This window comes from Anomaloglossus baeobatrachus, chromosome 5 (genome assembly GCF_048569485.1).
Source record: "Anomaloglossus baeobatrachus isolate aAnoBae1 chromosome 5, aAnoBae1.hap1, whole genome shotgun sequence".
NCBI lineage: Eukaryota > Metazoa > Chordata > Amphibia > Anura > Aromobatidae > Anomaloglossus > Anomaloglossus baeobatrachus.
In genome coordinates this window covers 581,979,366-582,002,964 of record NC_134357.1, presented here as the reverse complement: position 1 = coordinate 582,002,964, position 23,599 = coordinate 581,979,366, and the positions used below count along the sequence as shown (strand labels likewise).

The 23,599-nt window shown below is 45.3% G+C and overlaps 2 protein-coding genes across 3 annotated transcripts in view; one reads left to right on the top strand and one right to left on the bottom strand.

Moving 5' to 3' along the window:
- The window catches only part of LOC142312468 (uncharacterized), a 419,059-nt gene that overhangs the window by 149,246 nt on the left and 246,214 nt on the right, over window positions 1–23,599 (top strand). The window lies entirely within an intron of this gene.
- The window catches only part of LOC142312464 (uncharacterized), a 104,840-nt gene that overhangs the window by 67,068 nt on the left and 14,173 nt on the right, over window positions 1–23,599 (bottom strand). Inside the window, exon 5 of one of the 2 annotated variants that reach the window (XM_075351403.1) lies at window positions 17,422–19,402. The exons of the other annotated variant lie outside the window; for it this stretch is intronic. Within the exon in view, the coding sequence (XP_075207518.1) occupies window positions 17,475–19,402 (1,928 nt within the window). The 3' untranslated portion in view covers window positions 17,422–17,474. Of the gene's footprint in view, window positions 1–17,421; window positions 19,403–23,599 lie in introns of those variants that run through there. 2 annotated transcript variants of the gene reach the window in all.

Below are 23,599 nucleotides of genomic sequence, written 5' to 3'. Positions count from 1 at the left end.
CTTGTCTGCTGTTATGTCATCAATAAACACAAGTGACCCAGTGCCATTGAAAGCCATGCATGCCCATGCCATCACGTTGCCTCCACCATGTTTTACAGAGGATGTGGTGTGCCTTGGATCATGTGCCGTTCCCTTTCTTCTCCAAACTTTTTTCTTCCCATCATTCTGGTACAGGTTGATCTTTGTCTCATCTGTCCATAGAATACTTTTCCAGAACTGAGCTGGCTTCATGAGGTGTTTTTCAGCAAATTTAATTCTGGCCTGTCTATTTTTGGAATTGATGAATGGTTTGCATCTAGATGTGAACCCTTTGTATTTACTTTCATGGAGTCTTCTCTTTACTGTTGACTTAGAGACAGATACACCTACTTCACTGAGAGTGTTCTGGACTTCAGTTGATGTTGTGAACGGGTTCTTCTTCACCAAAGAAAGTATGCGGCAATCATCCACCACTGTTGTCATCCGTGGACGCCCAGGCCTTTTTGAGTTCCCAAGCTCACCAGTCAATTCCTTTTTTCTCAGAATGTACCCGACTGTTGATTTTGCTACTCCAAGCATGTCTGCTATCTCTCTGATGGATTTTTTCTTTTTTTTCAGCCTCAAGATGTTCTGCTTCACCTCAATTTAGAGTTCCTTAGACCGCATGTTGTCTGGTCACAGCAACAGCTTCCAAATGCAAAACCACACACCTGTAATCAACCCCAGACCTTTTAACTACTTCATTGATTACAGGTTAACGAGGGAGACGCCTTCAGAGTTAATTGCAGCCCTTAGAGTCCCTTGTCCAATTACTTTTGGTCCCTTTAAAAAGAGGAGGCTATGCATTACAGAGCTATGATTCCTAAACCCTTTCTCCGATTTGGATGTGAAAACTCTCATATTGGAGCTGAGAGTGTGCACTTTCAGCCCATATTATATATATAATTGTATTTCTGAACATGTTTTTGTAAACAGCTAAAATAACAAAACTTGTGTCACTGTCCAAATATTTCTGGACCTAACTGTATATATATATATATATATATATATATATATATATATATATATATATATATATATATTATATATGGGTTTGGTACCACCAATCCTCCCTCCTCCTTTCCCCGGAAGTTCCCGGAATAATGTATTAATTTTTGCAAAAAATTCCCTACGTATCCCCACTGGAGAATTATGTATAAAATATAGTAATTGTGGCATTATTACGATTTTGATTAAGTTAGATCTACCGATATTTGATAGCGGCAAGCGGCACCAGGTATGTACCTTTGCTCTGAACCGCTGGAACAGGGGTTCCAGATTTAGGGCCTGGAAATCCTTCGGAATTGGGCTAACAGTTACTCCCAGATACTTAAACTCTCGGACTACAGGAACCGGTATTTGCAAATCCGAGAAATCCACCGGGAGAGGGTCTAACAGCATTAAAGCCGATTTGGACCAATTAATCCGAAGGCCAGACTTCCGCCCAAATTCTTGAATAATATCCATTATCGGCAAAATCGAGGAATGTACCCTGTCTAAATATAAAAGTACGTCGTCCACATATAATGATATCTTCTGCTCCACGGTTCCACACCTAAATCCCGTTATCTCCCTGGACTTCCGTATTGCAACTGCCAATGGCTCCACTGCAGTAGCAAATAGCAAGGGCGAGAGCAGGACTCAGAGACCCTGCCATTAGCCCTAACCTTCGCCACCAGTGACTCATATAGCAACTTCACCCAATTTATAAATCTGTGTCCAAAACCCATTTTCCGAAGTACCGCCCACAGATACCCCCACTCCAAGCTATTGATTGCCTTAGCGGCGTCCAAAGACAAAATTGCCCTTTCCCCTGGCTTCTCAGAACTATGTTGAATCCCTAAGTATAATTTCCTGAGATTCATAGATGTGGCTCTACATGGAATAAATCCTGTTTGATCATTCTGTATAATAGATGAGATGACTCGGGACATCCTATTGGTGAGCACCTTGGCCACTAATTTAACATCTGTTGGTAGTAGAGAGATTGGGCGGTACGAATCCAGGATTTCTGGATCTTTTCCTGATTTTAATATTAAGACTATTAAAGCTTCCCTCATAGAGGGCGGGAGGAACCTCTGCCTTTCAGCCTCTTCAAATACCTTAAGTACTTTAGGTAGCAGTAAGGGTGCATAGGTTTTATAAAACTCACCAGGCAGGCCATCCGTTACCGGAGCTTTTTCGTTTTGTGTCTGGCCAAGTGCTTCCTCCAATTCTTCCAACGGGATATCTCGATCCAAAAAATCCCTTTCTTCGTCGGCTAGTGTGGGGGGAGAGAAAGAGAGAGAGCATCCAAATATTGCTGTATCTGTTAGAGAAGCCATTTTGTATCTTTTTGGTATAGATCGAAGTTCAGTATAGAGTTCATTATAACATATGAAGTTCATTATATTCTCCCACATATGGGTATTTGATTAGTTATGAAATCGTTACGCAATCCATTATGCAAGCTTGGAATGAGTAATTGATGTTCTATTCCACATCTGCTATTGTTTATACGGTCATCTTGACCTGGAGCTTGTTTTTCAAGGTTTAATTGATCACATCTCTTGAAACACTTTTTATTACATATTTCTTTGGCTTGAAATATTAATCCTTTCCTTATGTGATGATATCAGCCAAATATGGTCATTTGGGATAATGACTATATTTGGCATCTATCTAAAGTTATGTAACTATATCACATGTCTCATATTGTGTAATCAGCTTGAAAGGTATAAAGAAACCTTCAGATTCAATAAAGGGGCAGAGCTATTTGACTCACTATAGATTCCTGTCTTTATGGTGTTTTAAGCTTGCTCTCACAACCGGCCGGTCTGTCCCTGCTACCTGAGAGGAAACAAGACCCCGGCTTTAACAGTTGGAGGCCCTCAGCGAGCCCCATGACTGGGACCCAGACAGACTTTCCCCTTTCCATCCGTCTAAGACTGAACACAGCGTTCTTCCTCGCTTCTCGAACAGAAAATACTAAACCTAGGTAAGTTGATCTTTTTGATCTCAACGTATTTTCTCTTCAAGAGGGGGTAGAGAGCACGAGTCAGTCTCCGGGGGATATAAACAGGAAACTCGCGATTCCTCAGGTAGCCTTTATGTTTATTGTTTGTTTGTCTTGTCCTATATGCTGAAAACAAAGTTGTACATTTTGTAAATTATGCTGCTACAAGTTTTTCCTTTCTTCTGTCTTCTTTCTTTATCTGTTTCACAATACTAACCCACTAACTAATAATATAATACTTGGCTACTGCTTCTTACCTTTTCAATCTGATATATTATATTGAAGTTGTTTTTTTTGTCTTTAGGTGATTATATTCTGTCACTTTCCCCTGTATAGTCAGAGACTTACAGTGAAAAGTGAAGGGGGGAGAAAAGAGACTGCAGCGTTGTGACCTTATAACCCGCACTCGCTGAACAGAGCTCATAGAATTGGAATGCCGTGTATTAACTGAGTTAGAAGTATGTCATTTGTTTCTAGATGGGCAAAAACAGAAGATCTAGTCTAGTATATATTGTTAACAGTTGTTTTACATCTCTGATGTTTAGAGGTATGGTTTGAGCTGCATATGATTTGTTAGGATTGGTGAACATTGTCTTTGCTTAGTAACATTGTGTGATATGAAGGTAAAGTTGCAATAGAAGATATATAGAGAGTTGTTGGACTGGGAATGAGAGGGGATCCACTGGATTACACTCTCTGGGAGTCAGCCCTAGTAACGGGACCAGGAGGATGGACTTGTGTGTGCGGAGAACAATATCCTGATTGGCGTGAATATTGTGCTGCCTGTGGCAGACCAAGACCACGAAAACGAGCAGGATCTTGTGTCCCCAGCATAAGATCAGGGAATAAGATCAGAATAGACGCACACCCTGTACCATGGGTGGATTCAGGAATGGAAGTGTCAGCATCAGATGATTCTGATGAATGAGGAATATATAGCTATTGCAATTGGAGTTGTGTTGTATTTGTTTGTGTGTCTTTACTAGCTTAGACAGTGGTATATTAGGAAAGAAAGACAAACTGGTTTGATTACCTTGAAAGATAGGGGTTCCCCGTTGACTGCTAGTGGATAAATACTAGATTCTAGAGGGGAATTTGTAGCTAGCGGAAAGGAATTAGTAGCTAGCGGACATAAGTCAACATCTGAACTGCTAGCCAAGGGATCGCTACCCTTTGGGCGGTTCAGGGAATAGTGTGAGGTGGAGGGCCGCTACCTTTTAACTACCACACTATGGGAACCAGTCTTACCAGACATTCTACTAAGTCAAGCAGTATGGATCAAAGATTCAGAATGATTGACTTGGTCAGAATGGAGAATGGAGAAAAAGCAGTTAAGAACAGTGCTAAAATACTAAAGAAGGCGGGGATGCCTAAGACAGGTTGTTTAGATTTTTGCCGGTGGCAGCAGTTCGGCCGAGAGAATTACCAATGGATTCAGAAGCACGGATACCATGCTCAAGTTGCAGCGTGGCTCCGAACTTCTGAACGCCATCATCCTCTTATAAATGACCATGACAATGAGGATAGACTTAAGGTATCAGAGGAGAAGTTTGTTGATATATTGTGTTCAGAAATGTTTCAAGGGCAAAATGAAAGAGTAGACAAATATCATGCTCGATGTGTTTCCCTTTTTACAGATAATGGTTATGACTTAAAGCACTTTAAAGAAAGAGCGCTCTTTAAGGGTATGTTTAAGGAAGGGTTAAGGAGAGATCTTAGAAAAGAAGTAGCAAGAACATGTATAGACTATAAATGTGTACCACTTGAACAATCATTGCACATGATAAGAGCTATAGAAGATCAGATGATGAAAAAGAAAGCTCAGGAACAAACCCCTGTAATGGTAAACATACACTCAAGAGCATTTGATAATGCGGTAAAAAGATCAGTGGAAGGATTACAGACTGAGCGTAGAATGGATAATATGCCAGACTTTGAGTATAAAAAAAAAGGGATTGTGTTTTGGATGTGGAAGAAGGGGACACTATAAACGGGACTGTTACAGGATAAGAAGAAAAGGGCAACAACGGGAGGTACAGAGAAAGGGAGCATTTGTTAGAACAGATATAGGTTGCAATCATAAAAACAACATACTGGGACTGGGAAATAGGCAGCCCCCAAGGAAAGCAAATAATTAGGGTCAAACCTGTAGATGGCTCTATAGCCACTGCACAGGTAACCCTTCCCACTAGCAAAGATATATATAGTATAATAGATATGAGAATAAGCCTTATACTAATTAATAAACAAAAATGCTAGAATAGTTCATTATACAAAATAGAATCACTGTTACAGGACCAATGCCGGAATCTATGCTTGTTGTAATGATGTCTTTGATTTAAATAGATGAAAGCAAGCTGGATGAGAACCATCATCAAAATTAAGGTACCTGTATGTTTATGTATAAAATAATTCCATATCCCCTGAGCAGAAAGCAGAATGGAAGCCATCACAAAACAGGTAGAGAATTATCTAAAAGAACAGTGTTGGAACAATTGGTGAGTTGTGAGTTGGGGAATGTCATTCCTTCAGTGTCAGAGAAAATGCAGCCAACTATTTTATGTGTTGGCAGCATGTAATGTTAACAGCAAACCTCTAAAAGCAAAAGAGGGTTTTGAGATGCTGAAGAGGTGACATTCTCTGTGGATTCATAATTCCCTCTACACCATGACTGCAAAATATCTCATTTTATTTGTTTTGTTATAATTTAGGGAAAAACACCATCTAGTGGGATATGTATGTATAAATATTTGTATATATATGTTCTGGTGGTGGTTACCCGTGCAAAGGAAGTATGTTAATGTTAATTTGGTAATACATCTTAGAAATACAAGGCACTATAAGTGTAGTAATTACTATTTCAAGTATTGACAAAATATTTATTAGATGAACTGACTAGCAAAGTGTAAGGTAGCTCTACTCATAATATTTAATCCAGCTACTTTGTTATTCGACACAGATGATAAATAAAGTTTAGAGACAATTGTTTGTATCGAAAACCCACAACCTTTGAATTGTTTGTATATTGTATTGTTTGTATATTGTATATTTGTCCAGCAAAAATTTTGAGTGAATAAATATACAAAAGGGGGGAAAGGAGGTTATCTATTATATACTCTAGTAGTATAGTAGCACTTCCCTTGTAATAGCCACTATGAAACATGTCTATTAAGCAGAAAAATGAAAATATAATTGTTTTGTTATAATTGTTTTGTTCAGTATTTTTGACCATATCCATATAAAGTATAAATGCTGAAGACTATTAACTGGTCGGAGGTAATGTTGTAAGAATGATATGATGACATATTTTTAGCTTTGTTTTTACAGATGATTGGTTGCTTCTGCACTGGAAATGCTACGGCTTACACAGCACGAAATAATTAAAATTTAAACCACTCCCTTCCTACCTATATTAGTACAGAAGGCAGTGAGGATGAGGCCCTCTCTGAATGGGAAAAGCAGAACGGGGTAAGATGGTTAAAAATAAGCAATAGATCTTTACTGAGTGTCAACTGAAATGAAAAACTGTAGAATACGTATGAGCCCGAATGAAGGTTCCCCTGTTATTGCTCTCCTGTTATTAAATAAGCCAGGTATAATGAAGATAAAGTCTAGACCTGAGCTGACAGTGATGGAGCACAAAAAGATGCTTACACAGGTGTAGTTAACAAAGAAACAATAACCGGGCCTAGAGTTGAGAGTTTTCCATCTTTCCCTGTACAGACCACCTTGGTGGCTCCTGTCACGTCTGTGACGTCTGCCACTCCTTGTGTTCTTAAATCCCTACAGGTACAAGAAATTCAACGAGGAGTGGAGATAGAGACGCAGGAATTCCAGCTGACTGAGGTCTGTGGATACAGGGCGGTAATATTTCTCTGCCATAAGCTCTCTTCTTATTGATGGTCCAGGTAACCAATAGATTAATAAGGAATTCTCTGTGAAAAACGGATATAAGAGTGTGTCTTAAAAAACAAGGTATGGGTGACACCAGAATTTAGTCCAGATTTACCCAGACTTGTGAGACATATGCCCAAAATTACCCAAAATAATGAAAGAAGGAAAACTGTATAGTTTATAGAAATATACCCTGCATTGGCTCTTCCCATCTCAGAGACCGCAGATAAATTATAGTGATATACCATAAGCAGGTGTTATGCAAGTTTGTGCGTGTTCTGTGGATTTCTTCCCAGATTTGGTCAGAGGCAATCCAGTGCAGAAAATGATATGTTATTACTAGAAAAGCACATGATAGAAATTGTATATATAAAAGATAAAAGATAAAAGATAAGAAGGTACAAAATGCAATTTTTGTTCACAGATCCAGTAATTAGACGTGTAATTTTTAATATATAAATGATTAATTAAATATGTAATACCATGTAATAAACAGTTGGTTTCAGTTTCATTCCAGATCCTTCCAATCTGGCACACATTCTCTGAAGTTTGGGGGACTGGGTGACGGTCTGGAGGCGTGTGGGGGAAACTTGGATCTACACCAAGTCCAACTCAGTACACCAACCTCAGTAAAAGTCCATACATCCCATTGCAGGAGGGTTCACAAAGAGATGAAAGAAATGGCATTAGGGAAGTATTGTGTACTGCTTCTCTTTCTATATGTTGTTTTCCTTTTAGGTATAAACAGTGGGACAATAAATTTGTAATGTATCATGAATATATATTAATATCATGTCTTGTTTTGTAACCCCCATTCCCAATCAAATGTTAAAAGTTAGTTTTGGAATAAGGGGTTATACCCCAAACCAAAATCCGTATTGTACCAGATCTCCTTGTATATCCCTACAAAGATACATACATGAAATAAACTGGACCAGAGCCTATAGATTCGAACATGGTGACACTGATACCTGTGCAAATCGCAGTGCAATACACATGAGTGAAGAAGTTGAAGAAGGGCAGTTGGATGATGGAGCAGCAGATATGTCAATAGCAGATGTGGAATAGAACATCAATTACTCATTCCAAGCTTGCATAATGGATTGCGTAACGATTTCATAACTAATCAAATACCCATATGTGGGAGAATATAATGAACTTCATATGTTATAATGAACTCTATACTGAACTTCGATCTATACCAAAAAGATACAAAATGGCTTCTCTAACAATTCCCCTCTTTTGATTAATTATGTTCTATCTCATCTGTCCCTGCTACCTGAGAGGAAACAAGACCCCGGCTTTAACATATCTCAGTCTCCGGGAGGTCACAGTCTGATGTGTATAGTCACATATAATACCTCTTTATCTCCCTCACTATATCCTCACTCTCTGTTACAAGGTCACCCGACTCCGTCTTCAGCCTATTTATATATGAAGATCCCTCCTGTTCCCTAATGACCGTGGCTAGTAAGTGCCCTACTCCCTCTCCCTCTATGAAATATTTCTGTTTGAGGAAGTAACGTTTATTTGCTGCCGCCAACATGAGATTTTCTTTCAGTGACGTTTGTGCCTTCTCTAGAGTGTTTTTCATTTGCTCTGTCGGGTTGAGCACCACCGCAGCCTCCGCAACAGATACTTCCTGAATCAGACTTTGGGTGTAGCTTCTGTTTTGGTTTTTACGTATGCATATTTCTCTAATATAGATGCCCCTCACCACGGCTTTTATAGAGTCACAGACTATATGTGATGGTGCAGAGCACTCATTAAGTTGAAAATATTCTAAAATAGTATCATGTAAAGATCCCCCTATGAGCTGAATCCAGAAGGGGTTAAGTTTCTAGATAGGCCTAGACAAGGTGAGGGGGTTTCCCCATGAAAGAGTAACATGGAGTGGTGAGTGATCAGATACGCTTCTAGGTAGATAGGCCACCGTTTGTACATATGAGGTCATAAGTATGTTCCTAATAGCCAGGTCAATCCGTGACATAGTGTGGTGGGACCTATAGTAGCAGGAAAACTGTTTGGATGTGGGGTTTTGGACACGCCAAAGGTCTACCAAACCCAACTGTCAGCATTCTAGCAAATGAAGTTGGGGCAGCATCCTCTGATATGTTCCCCTGAATGTAGCTTATCTAGATAAGGATGTAAATATGTGTTAAAATCCCCTAACAGAAGAGTCGGCGCAGGGGGAAAGGAGTCTAAAACAGACAAGATTCTTCTTACTGCTTCGACTGAGTACGGTGGAGGGATGTATACCGCAACCAAAATAAATTGTATACCATACAGCGTGCAAAGTAAACAAACAAATCTGCCCCCAGGGTCAACCACTGATTTGGTACATGAGAACGGGATCGATTTGTGCACCAACACACTGACACCCCGTGCATGGGTCGAGTATGTGGAATGATATTCATGTGTGATCCATCCCTTTCTCAGCCAATGAACATTATCTCTCATCATGTGGGTCTCAGATAAACATAGAATAGCTGGGAAAAACTTTTGCAAATGAGTAAATATAGCACACCTCTTATTCGCATCCCCGAGACCCCTAACATTCCACGCTACAATATTAAGTGATGTAGCCATAAGAGCAGGTTAAAAATTAATAAACCGGAATCATACTCCATTCCTGGGGGAGAGAGGCAATCTCCACCAATTCCTGTTAGCATTAGCTTGAGCGACATGACTGAAGTATGCCACACCCCCCATATTAATTGCAAAATACAACAATAAATGAAAAAAAACAAGGAGGGAAATAGAGCCCTGCACACCAATGTACAGCACCCCCGCCCTCAAAAACAAGTGTAACTTGCACTTTTCTCTCAGAGAGAGAGAATCAGGGCTAAAAAACTCGCCCAGAGTCCTTGCAGGGAGATGGGTCCACAGCTTGTTCCCGTAACGAGTGTCCACAGTGAACCGGTCATCTCCCGCCCTGGATCCAAAATGAAATGATCAGTAGTAATTATACCAGCATAGCGTCTCAGACAATAAGAAACAGCAGCACCTGGCGGTAGAAAGGGTGATCTTCAAGTATTCTTCCTCCTCATGGACCTCTCATTAATATCCAGCTAAGACAGCGCCGCCCCTGCTGTATCAAAAAAGTGAGTTTCTCCATTCACCGCAATTCGCAGTCTAGCAGGATACATCATTAATTATCAGCAAAGTTGAAAAGAGGAATTTAATACATAACCTTCAATAAAGTATTAGTTAAAACGTTGCTCAGTGATGCAACTATAAAATTTGTGCAGACAAACAGAAAACCCAATTCAAGTCCATCTGGACCAAATCACAATGAACTAATGCAGGAGCTAGCACACCGATTAGGAGTGATTACTGTCAATAATGTATAAGTATACTTTGACCACGCTCCATAGGTTCAAATATTCAAAAGGTATCCGAGGTTTACAGATACTCCTAATTAATTGATATGATCCGATTCCTAGGCCAAAGAAACCTATACCCGTTAATGTGCTAGTTCAACCAATATGCTCCAGTGGGAACAAAAAATATTAGTACTCTCCCAGACTTATATTAATGCTGCATGATGGTACATTGTTAGTATCATACAAGAGTACCCTCTCATAGTTATATAAAAATGCATTACATTAGAATTGTTATTTCATTGTAAAAGACAACCTAGGTGTTTTACAAATATTATTCTAGGAGACTGAGATATTACCAATAAGGCACGAATCCAAACAGTGGTGTACTGTGGGTTTATCCAAAGTAATCTCAAAATGGCCGAACTAACGTTCTTTATGCCCAATAATTATGCATACAGATCAACAAAATCATATCAGTGTGCATTTACACAAATGATAACTTGAAAAAAAGGGTTGGTCTCAACCATTTATGGATCCGGGTCAGTCGTTGGAGGGGGTCAATATTCCCATAGGGTCGGAAAGCTGTCCACAACCGGGCATACGATCTCTCCCTAGGTGGACTCTATATACCCTCAAAAAACCCATAGACTCCAACCCTTACAAGGGCAGTACCAATCTGACTCTATTTAAGCTGGCCCTGTCATAGCTTCAACTGGGAGGCTGTTGAAGCTATGAAAGGGCCAGCTTAAATAGGGTCAGATTGAATGAAATAACAATTCTAATGTAATGCATTTTTATATAACTATGAGAGGGTACTCTTGTATGATACTAACAATGTACCATCATGCAGCATTAATATAAGTCTGGGAGAGTACTATCATTTTTTGTTCCCACTGGAGCATATTGGTTGAACTAGCACATTAACATAGGTTTCTTTGGCCTAGCAATCAGATCATATCAATTAATTAGGAGCATCTGTAAACCTCGGATACCTTTTGAATATTTGAACCTATGGAGCTTGTCCGAAGTATACTTATACATTATTGACAGTAATAACTCCTAATCGGTGTGCTAGCTCCTGCATTAGTTCATTGTGATTTGGTCCAGACGGAATTGAATTGGGTTTTTTGTTTGTTTGTTTGCACAAATTGTATAGTTGCATCACTGAGCAACGTTTTAACTAATACTTTATTAAAGGTTATGTATTAAATTCCTCTTTTCAACTTTGCTGATAATTAACCTTGATCCAGAGGTACCATTGGTGGCAATCAATTATCCCCACTACTTTTGCTGATAGTCCCTAGCAGGATACATCATGGAATATGGCACTTGTAAGCCGCGCAGGCGTTTCTTAATCTCAATAAATTGCGCCCTTTTACGTTGTACCTCCATGGAAAAATCAGGGAAAATAGAGATCTTCCTCCCATTAATAGCAAGTTCCTTAATATCTCTGGATCTGCACAGAATAGCATCCCTGTCTTTAAAATGCAGAAGTTTGAGCAAAATAGGACGTGGGGGTGCTCCTGGCTGGGGGGCACGAGTAGGGACCCTGTGCGCTCTCTCAATAGTAAAGAATGGGGATAGAACATCTTTGCCAAAGGTGTCCATTAGCCATTTTTCAAAAAAACCCAGTGAGTCTTTGGAACCCCACCAGGCGTAGATTACTGCTACGGCAATGGTTCTCTAAGTCGTCCACCTTGTTCAGCAGTGTTGTGATATTTTGTGCAGCTTTTCCCAGCTCCCGTGTCATTGGTGGCAATTTCTCCTCTGCTACACTCACACGATCCTCCAGCTCTCCCACTCTGGCAGTCACCCCCTGCAGCTCATGTTTGATACAGGCTATATTCAAGGTGACAGTTCCCATTTGATTACTTAGAGTGGACAGTGTGGTATTGCAAGTGTTAACTGCTGCCAGGATTTCTCTTAGTGTGGGTTCAGCGGGGACAGTCTCTGGTTGTTCCACATCTCCCCCTCCCCCACCCTCTATTACAGGCCCTGGCGTCTGCATTTGCTGGGCTGCTAAGCACACAGAGTTCAAGTTACTCACGGCCCCCTCCCTGGGTGCACGATCTTCCAGCTCCAAGGTGTGATCAGCGCTTTCCTCAGACTTTGCACCGGAGGACAGATCATTAGCAGGAGGCACCCTAGCATAACGCTCCAGCCTGCTCGTGGCTCTCGCTGCTCCGCTACAGGACAACGTGGTTTTGGCCGGCGCCATCCTGGCTGCTGCAGGGACACGCTCCAATGCTTCCTTATCTTTCTTGCTGACACGAATCGGCATGGTGCGAGGATCCTCTGTTTCCCAGATGCCCAATGGGATATTGCAGCTGTCCAGGTCAGTTATGGCCGTCAACAGGGCCGGTAATCAGGATTTTTTATCGGATCCAGGCAGGAGCTCTCCCGTGCTGCTTCCTCCCTACATGAGGTTCAGGCCACGCCACTACAGGGACATATATACTAGGACAAGAGCCATATATACCAAGATGGGGATCATATATTCCAGGATGGGATAAAGATGGGCAACATATATACCAAGATGAAAGACCTATACACGAGTATGGGAGACACATATACCTGGAAGGGGCCCAGTATGGGGGACATTAGTACAGAATTGGGGGATTTTATCCCTGTAACAGTGTCAGCAGCAGATCCTACCCATAACAGTGCTTGATGACCACATTTTTTGCGTTAATTTTTTCACTATATTCCACCTTTAAAACCTAGGTGTGTCTTATGGTTCAAAAAGACTAAATTACTTACCGGTAATGGGATTTTCCTGAGTCCACGACAGCACCCACGAGAGAGGGATCCGCCCCCTTCAGGACAGGAAACCTACAGATAAAAAAGGGGCGGTCACCCTCCCTCATCAGTTGGTTGCAGAGAAACGGGAGAGGAACCGCCAATGAATTAATACACAAAACAGACGAATCCCAGGACACCGAATGGTGAAAAACAAACAAGAAAGGGCAGGGGTGTAAAGGGTGCTGTCGTGGACTCAGGAAAATCCCATTACCGGTAAGTAATTTAGTCTTTTCCTTTCGTCACGACAGCACCCACGAGAGACTTAGAGAGAATACATTCAGAGGGTGGGATAACCGCGTGAAGGGCCAAGCCTCCAACGGAAGACAGTGGAAGAACAAAGGCCAACCGGCAGAGCCCGGAAAAGGCGGACGGAGAGGACCAGGGCGCAGCTGTACAAAAACCGTCGATGGAGACACCGGCCACAGCCACCCAAGGGGGAGGCCACCGCCCAGGAGAAGGATCCGTCACCGAGGAGGCCAGAGGAACTTGCTTCACCACAGATGAGATGGAAACAGCATCCCACAGCCATCGGGACAAGGGACGCCACGCCACGCCACGCGAGGACCACAGCCGGAATCCTGAAAGACAAAGAACAAAGACCAACCCTGCCGCCAAGGGGCCGACTGAGCGACATAGGCTAGGACAGAGCCCCCCCCCACGATCAGGCAGCGAAACGAAGGAATGGAGAAAGCACCCAGCGCGGGAAAAAACCCCGGACGCCACCCTGGGCAAGACACCCTGCTCGGCAGAAGAACAACTGGAACCGGAACACCCCAAGGAAGGGAGGACCAACGGACAGGGCCGGACGGGCGCGAACATGCCCGGCAGAAGCAAGGGCGACCAAGAGACAGAGGAACAGGGACAGCACCGCACTGGACGAGGAGGAGAAGAGAGGGCATCGTGACCACAGCAGGGGAGGAAGCAGGAAGGGAGGCAAGGAAAAGCATCCACAGCCGACCAAAGGGCAAGTGGGGAGGGGCCGTCAGCCAAGCAGCAAGGATGGGATGGCAGGAAATGCCGTCCAAAGACACGCCGGCAAGCGGGTCCCGTGACGCGGCGAGGAAGGAAGACACAGGGACAGGAGGGCCAGCCGGGACAGAAGACCCCAGGGGCCCAGGACAGGCACGTGACGCAGGAGGGAGAACCAGGGAGGCCCGGGCCCGAAGGGAGCAGGAAGGAACACCAGAGCCAGGCCCTCCCGCTGCCCCGAGAGAGGGAGCCGCCCCGGGAGGACAGGAACCCAGTCCGAAGAAAAGGGCGGTACAACACCCCCCCCCCCATGCCGGGACGCAAGACCAGAGACTCAGAGGCGAAGCAGGAAGCCCGAAGCGCCAGGCCAGGAGGAAGGCCAGGGAGGCGCAAGGCGTCAGAGGCGCAAGGCAGGAGTGCCGCAAGGATCAAGCACAAAAGCGCAAGGCCTAGAGACGCAGGACCAGAAACACAGGCCCACCAGGAGGCCCCGAGGCACAGAGGGCAAGAGGCACAGAGGCCAAGAGGCACAGAGGTCAAGAGGCACAGAGGCCCAGAGGCCAAGAGACACAGAGGCCAAGAGGCACAGAGGCCAAGAGGCACAGAGACCAAGTGGTACAGAGACCAAGAGGCCAAGAGGCACAGAGGCCAAGAGGCACAGAGGCCCAGAGGCACAGAGGCCAAGAGGTCAAGAGGGACAGAGGCACAAGGGCCAAGCGGCACAAGGGCCAAGAGGCACAAAGGCCAAGAGGAACAGAGGCCAAGAGGCACAGAGGCCAAGAGGCACAGAGGCCAAGAGGCACAAGGGCCAAGAGGCACAGAGGCACAAGGGCCAAGAGGCACAAAGGCCAAGAGGCACAAAGACCAAGAGGCACAAAGGCACAGAGGCCCAGAGGCCAGGAACCCACAGAGGCCAGGAAGCCACAGAGGCCAGGAGGCCAGGAAGCCACAGAGGCCAGAAGCCACAGAGGCCAGGAAGCCACAGAGGCCAGGAAGCCACAGAGACCACAGCGGCCAGGAGGCCCAGAGACCAGGAAGCCCTGAGGCCAGGAAGGAACAGAGGACAGGAAGTACAGAGACCAAGAAGCACAGAGGCCAGGAAGCACAGAGGCCAGGAAGCACAGAGGCCAGGAAGCACAGAGGCAAGAGGCACGAGGCCAGGAGACAACCGAGGCACGCGGCCAGGAAGCACAAGACACAGAGGCAGGACACACAGAGGCCCGAAGGCAGGAGGCACCGAGGCCAGGAGGCGCAGAGGCTCGAGGCCAGGAGGGACAGAGGCCCCAGGCCAGGAGGCACAAAGGTCCGAGGCCAAGAGGCACAAAGGCCCGAGGCCAAGAGGCACAAAGGCCCGAGGCCAGAAGGCACAGAGGCCCGAGGCCAGAAGGCACAGAGGCCCAAGGCCAGGAGGCACAGCGGCCCAAGGCCAGGAGGCACCGAGGACCAAGGCCAGGAGGCACAGAGGACCAAGGCCAGGAGGCACAGAGGACCAAGGCCAGGAGGCACAGAGGACCAAGGCCAGGAGGCACAGAGGACCAAGGCCAGGAGCACGAGACCCGGAAGCACGAGGCGAGGAAGCACGAGGCCAAGAGACACAGAGGCCCGAGGCCAGGAGGCCCGGGGGCCAGGAGGCACAGGGATCAGGAGGTCAGGAGGCCCAGAGACCCAAAACCAGGAGGAGCAAAGGCCAGGAAGCTCAGAGGCCAGGAGGCCCAGAGGCCAGGAGGGCCAGAGGTCACAGAGGCCAGGAGGCCCCGAGGACACAGAGGCCAGAAGGCTCAGCCAGAAGGACACACACCGGCCACAGAGGCCAGGAGGACACACAGGCCACATGGGCCAGGATACACAGAGGCCACAGGGGCCAGGATACACAGAGGCCACAGGGGCCCGGAGGCCACAGGGGCCAGGAGACCACAGAGGCCACAGGGGCCAGGAGTCCACAGGGGCCAGGAGTCCACAAAGGCCACAGGGGCCAGGAGTCCACAAGGGCCACAGGGGCCAGGAGTACACAAAGACCACAGGGGCCAGGAGTCCACAAGGGCCACAGGGGCCAGGAGTCCACAGAGGCCAGGAGTCCACAGAGGCCACAGGGGCCAGGAGTCCACAGAGGCCACAGGGGCCCAGGGTCCACAGGGGCCAGGAGTCCACAGAGGCCACAGGGGCCAGGAGTCCACAGAGGCCACAGGGGCCAGGAGTCCACAGAGGCCACAGGGGCCCGGAGTCCACAGAGGCCAATGGGGCCCGGAGGCCACAGAGGCCCGGAGTCCACAGAGGCCGGGCCATAGAGGCCGGGCCACAGAGGCCAGAAAGGCCCCGAGGCCACCGAGGCTAGGAGACCACAGGGGCCACAGGGGCCAGGAGGCCCAGCCGCCGTCCATGCGGCAGAATCCAGCTCCAAAGGCCCGCTCACCGGGACTTAAGCAACGCACCGACCCCGGACGGGCGGCAGGGGGAAGGGCAGGCAGAGACTCTTTGATGATCCTCCGTGCACTGCCGGGCTACCGCCGAGGAGACAGAGCGCGGACGCGGCCCCGGACACATCGCACACGCCTTGCAGCCGGAAGGCGCAGCCCGCGACACAGGGAGAGGCGCCGGCCTCCGTGCACTGCCGGCGACAGACAGCAACTTACCGACCATGCCGCGTCCGGCTCAGGAAGGAGGGGTCCACGGGCTTCACCAGGAACCTTCCCGGTCCACTCCCCCGGAAGCGCTCCTGTGCACTTCCGGGACACGGCAGCAGAGAGCGCGCGCTGACGCGGCAGGGCCCCCCCTGCCGCGCACGAGCAGAGCAACCCGGAAGAAGTAGGCACACGCATGTGCAGGCGTCATTACCCTGGAGGCAAAGCCGGACCAAAGGAAAGAGGACGAGGTGCACCGGAGGACGGAGTCCACGAGGGGAGCTCCACCGACCGTGCTTCTGGACCCTGAGCTCCGCCGTTCCCTCGGAGACCGCACGGACTCAACCGGACCCAGGTACTGTAGGTTCCTCTCCATGCAGGACAGAAAACCAACTGATGAGGGAGGGGGACCGCCCCTTTTTTATCTGTAGGTTTCCTGTCCTGAAGGTGGCGGATCCCTCTCTCGTGGGTGCTGTCGTGATGAAAGGAAAAATACAATAATTTCTAAAAAGAAAGAAAATGGTTCTTTTCCTCACAAATTCTTACTTAAGGAATTGCAGCCGATTTTAGGATAAAACCCTTTGAATTATGATACATCATGATGGCTTCTCCCGTGTGACTCATCTGACAACAGGACCTGATTAATGATGAAAACATTTGGCAAATTCTGAAACCAATATTGGCTGCTCTGCTCTGTTGGTTTTCTGATGTAGGCAAGACTTGATTTACCAGTTATACATTTCAATTATTCACAACATGAAAAAGGTTCCTTCCCTGTGTGGCTTCTTCACATGTTTAACAAGATGTGATTTATGAAAACTACATTTCCCACATTCAGAACATAAAAATTATTTATTTTGTGTGATTCTTTTTATGGTAAACAAGACCTGATTTCCTAGTAAAACATTTCCCACATTCTGAACATGAAAATGGCTTCTCCCCGGTGTGAGATCTTTGATGCACAACAAGTTCTGATTTCCTAGTAAAACATTTCCCACATTCTGAACATGAAAATGGCTTCTCCCCAGTGTGAGATTTTTGATGCTGAACATGTTTTGATTTTTGAATAAAACATTTCCCACACTCTGAACATGAAAATGGCTTCTCCCCTGTGTGAAGTTTTCCATGGTCAACAAGACTTGATTTACTAGTAAAACATTTACCACATTCCAAGCATAAAAATTTCTTTGCCCCTGTGTGATTTTTCTTATGCCTAACAAGATTTGATTTCCGAATAAAACATTTCCCACATTCTGAACATGAAAATGGCTTCTCCCCGGTGTGAGATCTTTGATGCACAACAAGTTCCGATTTCCTAGTAAAACATTTCCCACATTCTGAACATGAAAATGGCTTCTCCCCAGTGTGAGATTTTTGATGCTGAACAAGTTTTGATTTTTGAATAAAACATTTCCCACATTCTAAACATGAAAATGGCTTCTCCCCAGTGTGACATCTTTGATGCCTAACAAGATCTGATTTCCGAATAAAACATTTCCCACACTCTGAACATGAAAATGGCTTCTCCCCACTGTGACATCTTTGATGTACAACAAGATCTGATTTTTGAATAAAACATTTCCCACATTCTGAACATGAAAATGGCTTCTCCCCTGTGTGAATTCTTTGATGCACAACAAGTTCTGATTTCCAATTAAAACATTTCCCACATTCTGAACATGAAAATGGCTTCTCCCCTGTGTGAATTCTTTGATGCACAACAAGTTCTGATTTCCAATTAAAACATTTCCCACATTCTGAACATGAAAATGGCTTCTCCCCGGTGTGAGATCTTTGATGCTGAACAAGTTTTGATTTCCGGCTAAAACATTTCTCACATTCTAAACATGAAAATGGCTTCTCCCTGGTGTGACATCTTTGATGCATAACAAGATCTGATTTTTGAATAAAACATTTCCCACATTCTGAACATGAAAATGGCTTTTCCCCGGTGTGAGATCTTTGATGCACAACAAGATCTGATTTTTGAATAAAACATTTCCCACATTCTGAACATGAAAATGGCTTCTCCCCGGTGTGAGATCTTTGATGCCGAACAAGTTTTGATTTCCAATTAAAACATTTCTCACATTCTAAACATGAAAATGGCTTCTCCCCGGTGTGAGATCTTTGATGCTGAACAAGTTTTGATTTTTGAATAAAACATTTCCCACATTCTAAACATGAAAATGGCTTCTCCCCAGTGTGACATCTTTGATGCCTAACAAGATCTGATTTCTGAATAAAACATTTCCCACACTCTGAACATGAAAATGGCTTCTCCCCTGTGTGAAGTTTTCCATGGTCAACAAGACTTGATTTACTAGTAAAACATTTACCACATTCCAAGCATAAAAATATCTTCGCCCCTGTGTGATTTTTCTTATGCATAACAAGATTTGATTTCTGAGTAAAACATTTTCCACATTCTGAGCATGAAAATGGCTTCTTCCCTGTGTGAGTTTTTTGATGGATATTAAGATGTGATTTCCTGGTAAAACATTTCCCACATTTTGAACATGAAAATGGTTTCACCCTTGTAGGCGCCGTTTCATGTTCCACATCCCTTCTGTAACTTTTATTTTGCTTACAATTCTGTGATAAATCGGAATTTTGGACTTGCTTGAAAAGATCTGATGATGAAGCTTTCCGAGGAAGGACTGGAGGTATATTTGGGGCAACAGCATGCTCTTCATATGTATCATGTGTGATACTTTGATCTTCTGTTTTAAATTCTGAAGATGATAGATTTCCATCTGAACTCCCAATACAGTCATCTGCTAAAAATAAACACAATGTTATTATTTTTTATAATATTATCTTGAAAGTACATTTTTTTTAAACCATAACATCAGAAATTAAATTAGAAATAAATGTATCCTGAATCTGTTGTCCAATTTCGATCTATGCGGGCTTTACACGCTACGATATATCAAACGATATATCTTCAGGGTCACGTCGTAAGTGACGCACATCCGGCGCCGTTTGACATATCGTAGCGTGTGACAGCTACGAGCGTCTGTTAACGAGCAAAATTACTCACCTTATCGTTGCTCGTTGACACGTCGCTCATTTTCTAAAAAAAAAATAAAAAAATTGCACGTTCTACTGCGTGCCGGTTGTTCATCGTTCTCGGGGCAGCACACATCGCTCCGTGTGACACCCCGGGAACGCTGAACTGCAGCTTACCTGCGTCCCGCCGCCAATGCGCAAGGAAGGAGGTGGGCGGGATGTTTACTTCCCGCTCATCTCCGCCCCTCCGCTGCTATTGGCCGGCCGCTGTGTGACGTCGAACGTCCCTCCCCCTTCAGGAAGAGGATGTTCGCCACGCACAGCGAGGTCGTTTGGAAGGTAAGTACGTGTGACGGAGGTTTACGACTTTGTGTGACACGGGCAACAAATTGCCCATATCGCACAAACGAAGGGGGCGGGTGCGATCGCAAATGCGATCGCACGAGAAATTGATACATGTAAAGCAGGCTTAAGAGTAGTGATGAGTGATCCCCCCGATGGTCGGGATCGGGGAGACTCATTGAATCATTTTGTGAAGTTCAAGATCGGGATCGAGATAACATGATCGTGCATCCAATCACCGATCTTGGACTTTACAGTTATGGGATGGGGCGGGGGGCTGTAAAATAAAGAATACAGTTAATAATAAACATTGTCATTATACTTACAGATCCCGCGACGTATCCTGCACTCTGTCTCCCGCTGCTTCTGCTTCCGAGTACGATCATCGCGGTGTCCTCCCGGTAACCAAAGGACCTTCCGTGACGTCATAACCATATGATCAGTCACATGGGAATGTTGTATTATCCCATTGGCTACAGACTGGGTCACATGATTATGACATCGTGCAAAGGTCCTGTAGTGTCAGCATGCTCGCCGGTACACGGTGCTTTCCCAAGCAGCTCAGTACTCTGTAAACTCAGCGACCGCTGTGTACCAGCGAGATGCTCAGGCACATGCTCGGCTCCCCCTCCCTGCATGTTGGCGCTCTTTACACAATCAGCCAACATGCAGGGATTGGCTGCCACAGCCGGTGATGAATAGCGTCGCCAGAATCAGGTGATCGGAGATCACCGTTACTATAGTATAGTAACCCGTTCGTTAGGCTACTAAGGCAACGGTGGCAGCAGTGAAATCCCCGCTTACCAACCCAAAGCCTCTGATCACTCATTGAGTGATTAGACAGTGCGGGAGTAGCAGCGCTCTTCCTCCCCCTCGTGCATTCTGATATAGCAGAGCTAGATGAGTGACAGAAGACCAGGATCGTGGAGGGGTGAGAGGGAGTAATAAAGATGGACTCCCTAAGTGTGTCTGTGTATTTATTTCTAATAAAGAGACACCAAGGAAAAAATTGTGAAAACATACCCTGCTGTAACTAAATAAAAGCATAGTGCATATAAACATAGGGTACTTAGTAAACACTGTTTTTGGTCAAAAAAAGCATAAAGCTATCCCACCAAACGTCAAGGTGTACCCAGTTGGGATAGTACCTACACTCTCTAATATTAAAACCTTACCATAGGTCTAAAATAGGCCTCAATGTGGCTAAAGGCCCAGTCACACTAAACAACTTACCAGCGATCTCAACAACGATACAACCTGATAGGGATCGCTGGTAAGTTGCTAGGAGGTCGCTGGTGAGATGTCACACTAAGCGACGCTCCAGCGATCCCACCCGCAACCTGACCTGGCAGGGATCGCTGGAGCGTCGTGGAAGCATGCTGCGCTTGGTAACTAAGGTAAATATCGGGTAACCAACCCGATATTTACCTTGGTTACCAGCGCACACCGCTTGGTGGAGGCTCCCTTCACTCCTAGTTACAGTACACATCGGGTTAATTACCCAATGTGTACTGCAGCTACATGTGCACAGAGCAGGGAGCCGCGCACACTGCTTAGCGCTGGCTCCCTGCTCTCCTAGCTACAGTAGACATGGGGTTAATTACCCGATGTGTACTGCAGCCACATGTGCAGAGAGCAGGAGCCGGCACTGACAGCTGAGAGCGGCGGAGGCTGGTAACGAAGGTAAATATCGGGTAACCAAGGAAAGGGCTTCTTGGTTACCCGATGTTTACTGTGGTTACCAGCATCCGCAGAAGCCGGCTCCTGCTCCTGCACATTTAGTTGTTGCTCTGTCGCTGTCACACACAGCGATGTGCGCTTCACAGCAGGCATTCCATACCCCTTATCATCCACAGAGCAGTGGAAAAGTAGAGAGATTAAACGGGACACTTAAACTAAAAATTCAAAAGGCCATGGCAGAGACAGGAAAGAATTGGGTAGAGTGCTTATCCCTGGTACTCTTTTCAGTCAGACACACTCCAAATAGAAAGACAGGCTTGTCTCCTTTTGAAGTCCTTTTTGGTAGTGCCCCAAAAACAGGTCTCTACTTTCCACAAGTGTTACAGATGCAGCACGGCACTATGACAGCCTACGTCCAGGCCTTACAGGAAAGACTTAATGTGGTGCATAAACATGTCTTTTCATCCATTCCAGATCCCAATTTAAGTGCAGATGTGCATCAGCTGAATCCAGGTGATTGGGTGGTCGTGCGCAGACACGTGAGAAGGAGCCTAGATCCACGCTTTGATGGCCCATTCCAAGTCCAGCTGACCACATCCACCTCAGTGAAACTTGAGGGAAAACCCACCTGGATCCACGCCAGTCACTGTAAAAAGGTCACTCCACCGGCAGAATGACAGTTTTGCTAATTATCCTGCTAGGTGTAGCAGGGTTGCTGCGCCAAACAAAGACGCTGAGCGAACTTTTAACTACGGACTGGGATAATAAACTCATTCGCCACCATATTTCTCTTACTGAGGACATGGAAGGAGAAAAGCCAAAAGACTGTTGGATCTGCACACACAGTCCTATTTCTTCAAAGACTATGCCTTATTTAGCCTTACCTCTGGAACCACAGGAGGTGTTGGTACCAGACTGTATACACAATGAAACCTGGACTGAATCTAGATTTTTGGGAGAAGATGTACCTCGTGATGTATCTGCTACATTGACTATAGTTGGATGGGTCACTAAACCCTGGTTCCAGCTAAATATCACACGACCCGATGGATACTCGTGGTGGATGGAATACGATTCAGACAAGGGCATAATTGCCAAAATAAAGACTAAGATTCCTCATTCGGGCCCCATTCCTCATGATGGATTATGGTTCAGTCTTCAATACAATGGTGTTGGAAATTGTGGAAAAGACAATAACTGTTTCTATATACATACACATGACTTAAGCAAGGACAATGAGACAGTATATCAGAAGGGTATTGAGGGCTGTACATCATCATTTATTAGACGGACTTTTAGGAGGGAGCGGGGTAGCTGTATCTCGGGTATGACCGGAAAACAAATGAACAATACATGGTGTGCTCATAAAGTCATGAAGGGGCTTCTGAATCTGCTTTATTGTGTACAAAGTCAAACTCACTTTTGTATTTTCCCAGAGGGAGTGTTTTTGGTTTGTGGGATTCGTGCTCACAAGTGGGTGAGCCCTGACATGAGAGGGGTCTGCACACTTGCCAGACTAACACCTGCCACTTTCATAGTTCCTCATAGTGAAGTAGATGTAGCAGCTGTCCCAATTCATACCTTGTATAAACGAGCAGCAGATAATAAGCCCCGGCCAAATGGTAGGCCTCATGTAGTAGAAATGGGAAAAGCAAATAAGGTATTTAGTGCTATTTTCATACACCCTTTCTTAATGCAAATGTGGGACAAGCTAGTAGAGTCCACTGACTACCTGGATGATCAAATTTTTCGGGTTCTTGAGATTCTAAATGCTACCAATGCTATACAAAAACAATTAATTGTAGTCACTAACCAGCATACTATAGTGCTAGACTTTGTGACAGCAAAAGACGGCGGAATGTGTCAAATAATTGGTCCTGCCTGTTTCCATTACATTGACCCTGCAGGCAACCTCCAGGTTAGAGCAGATATACAGAAAACAA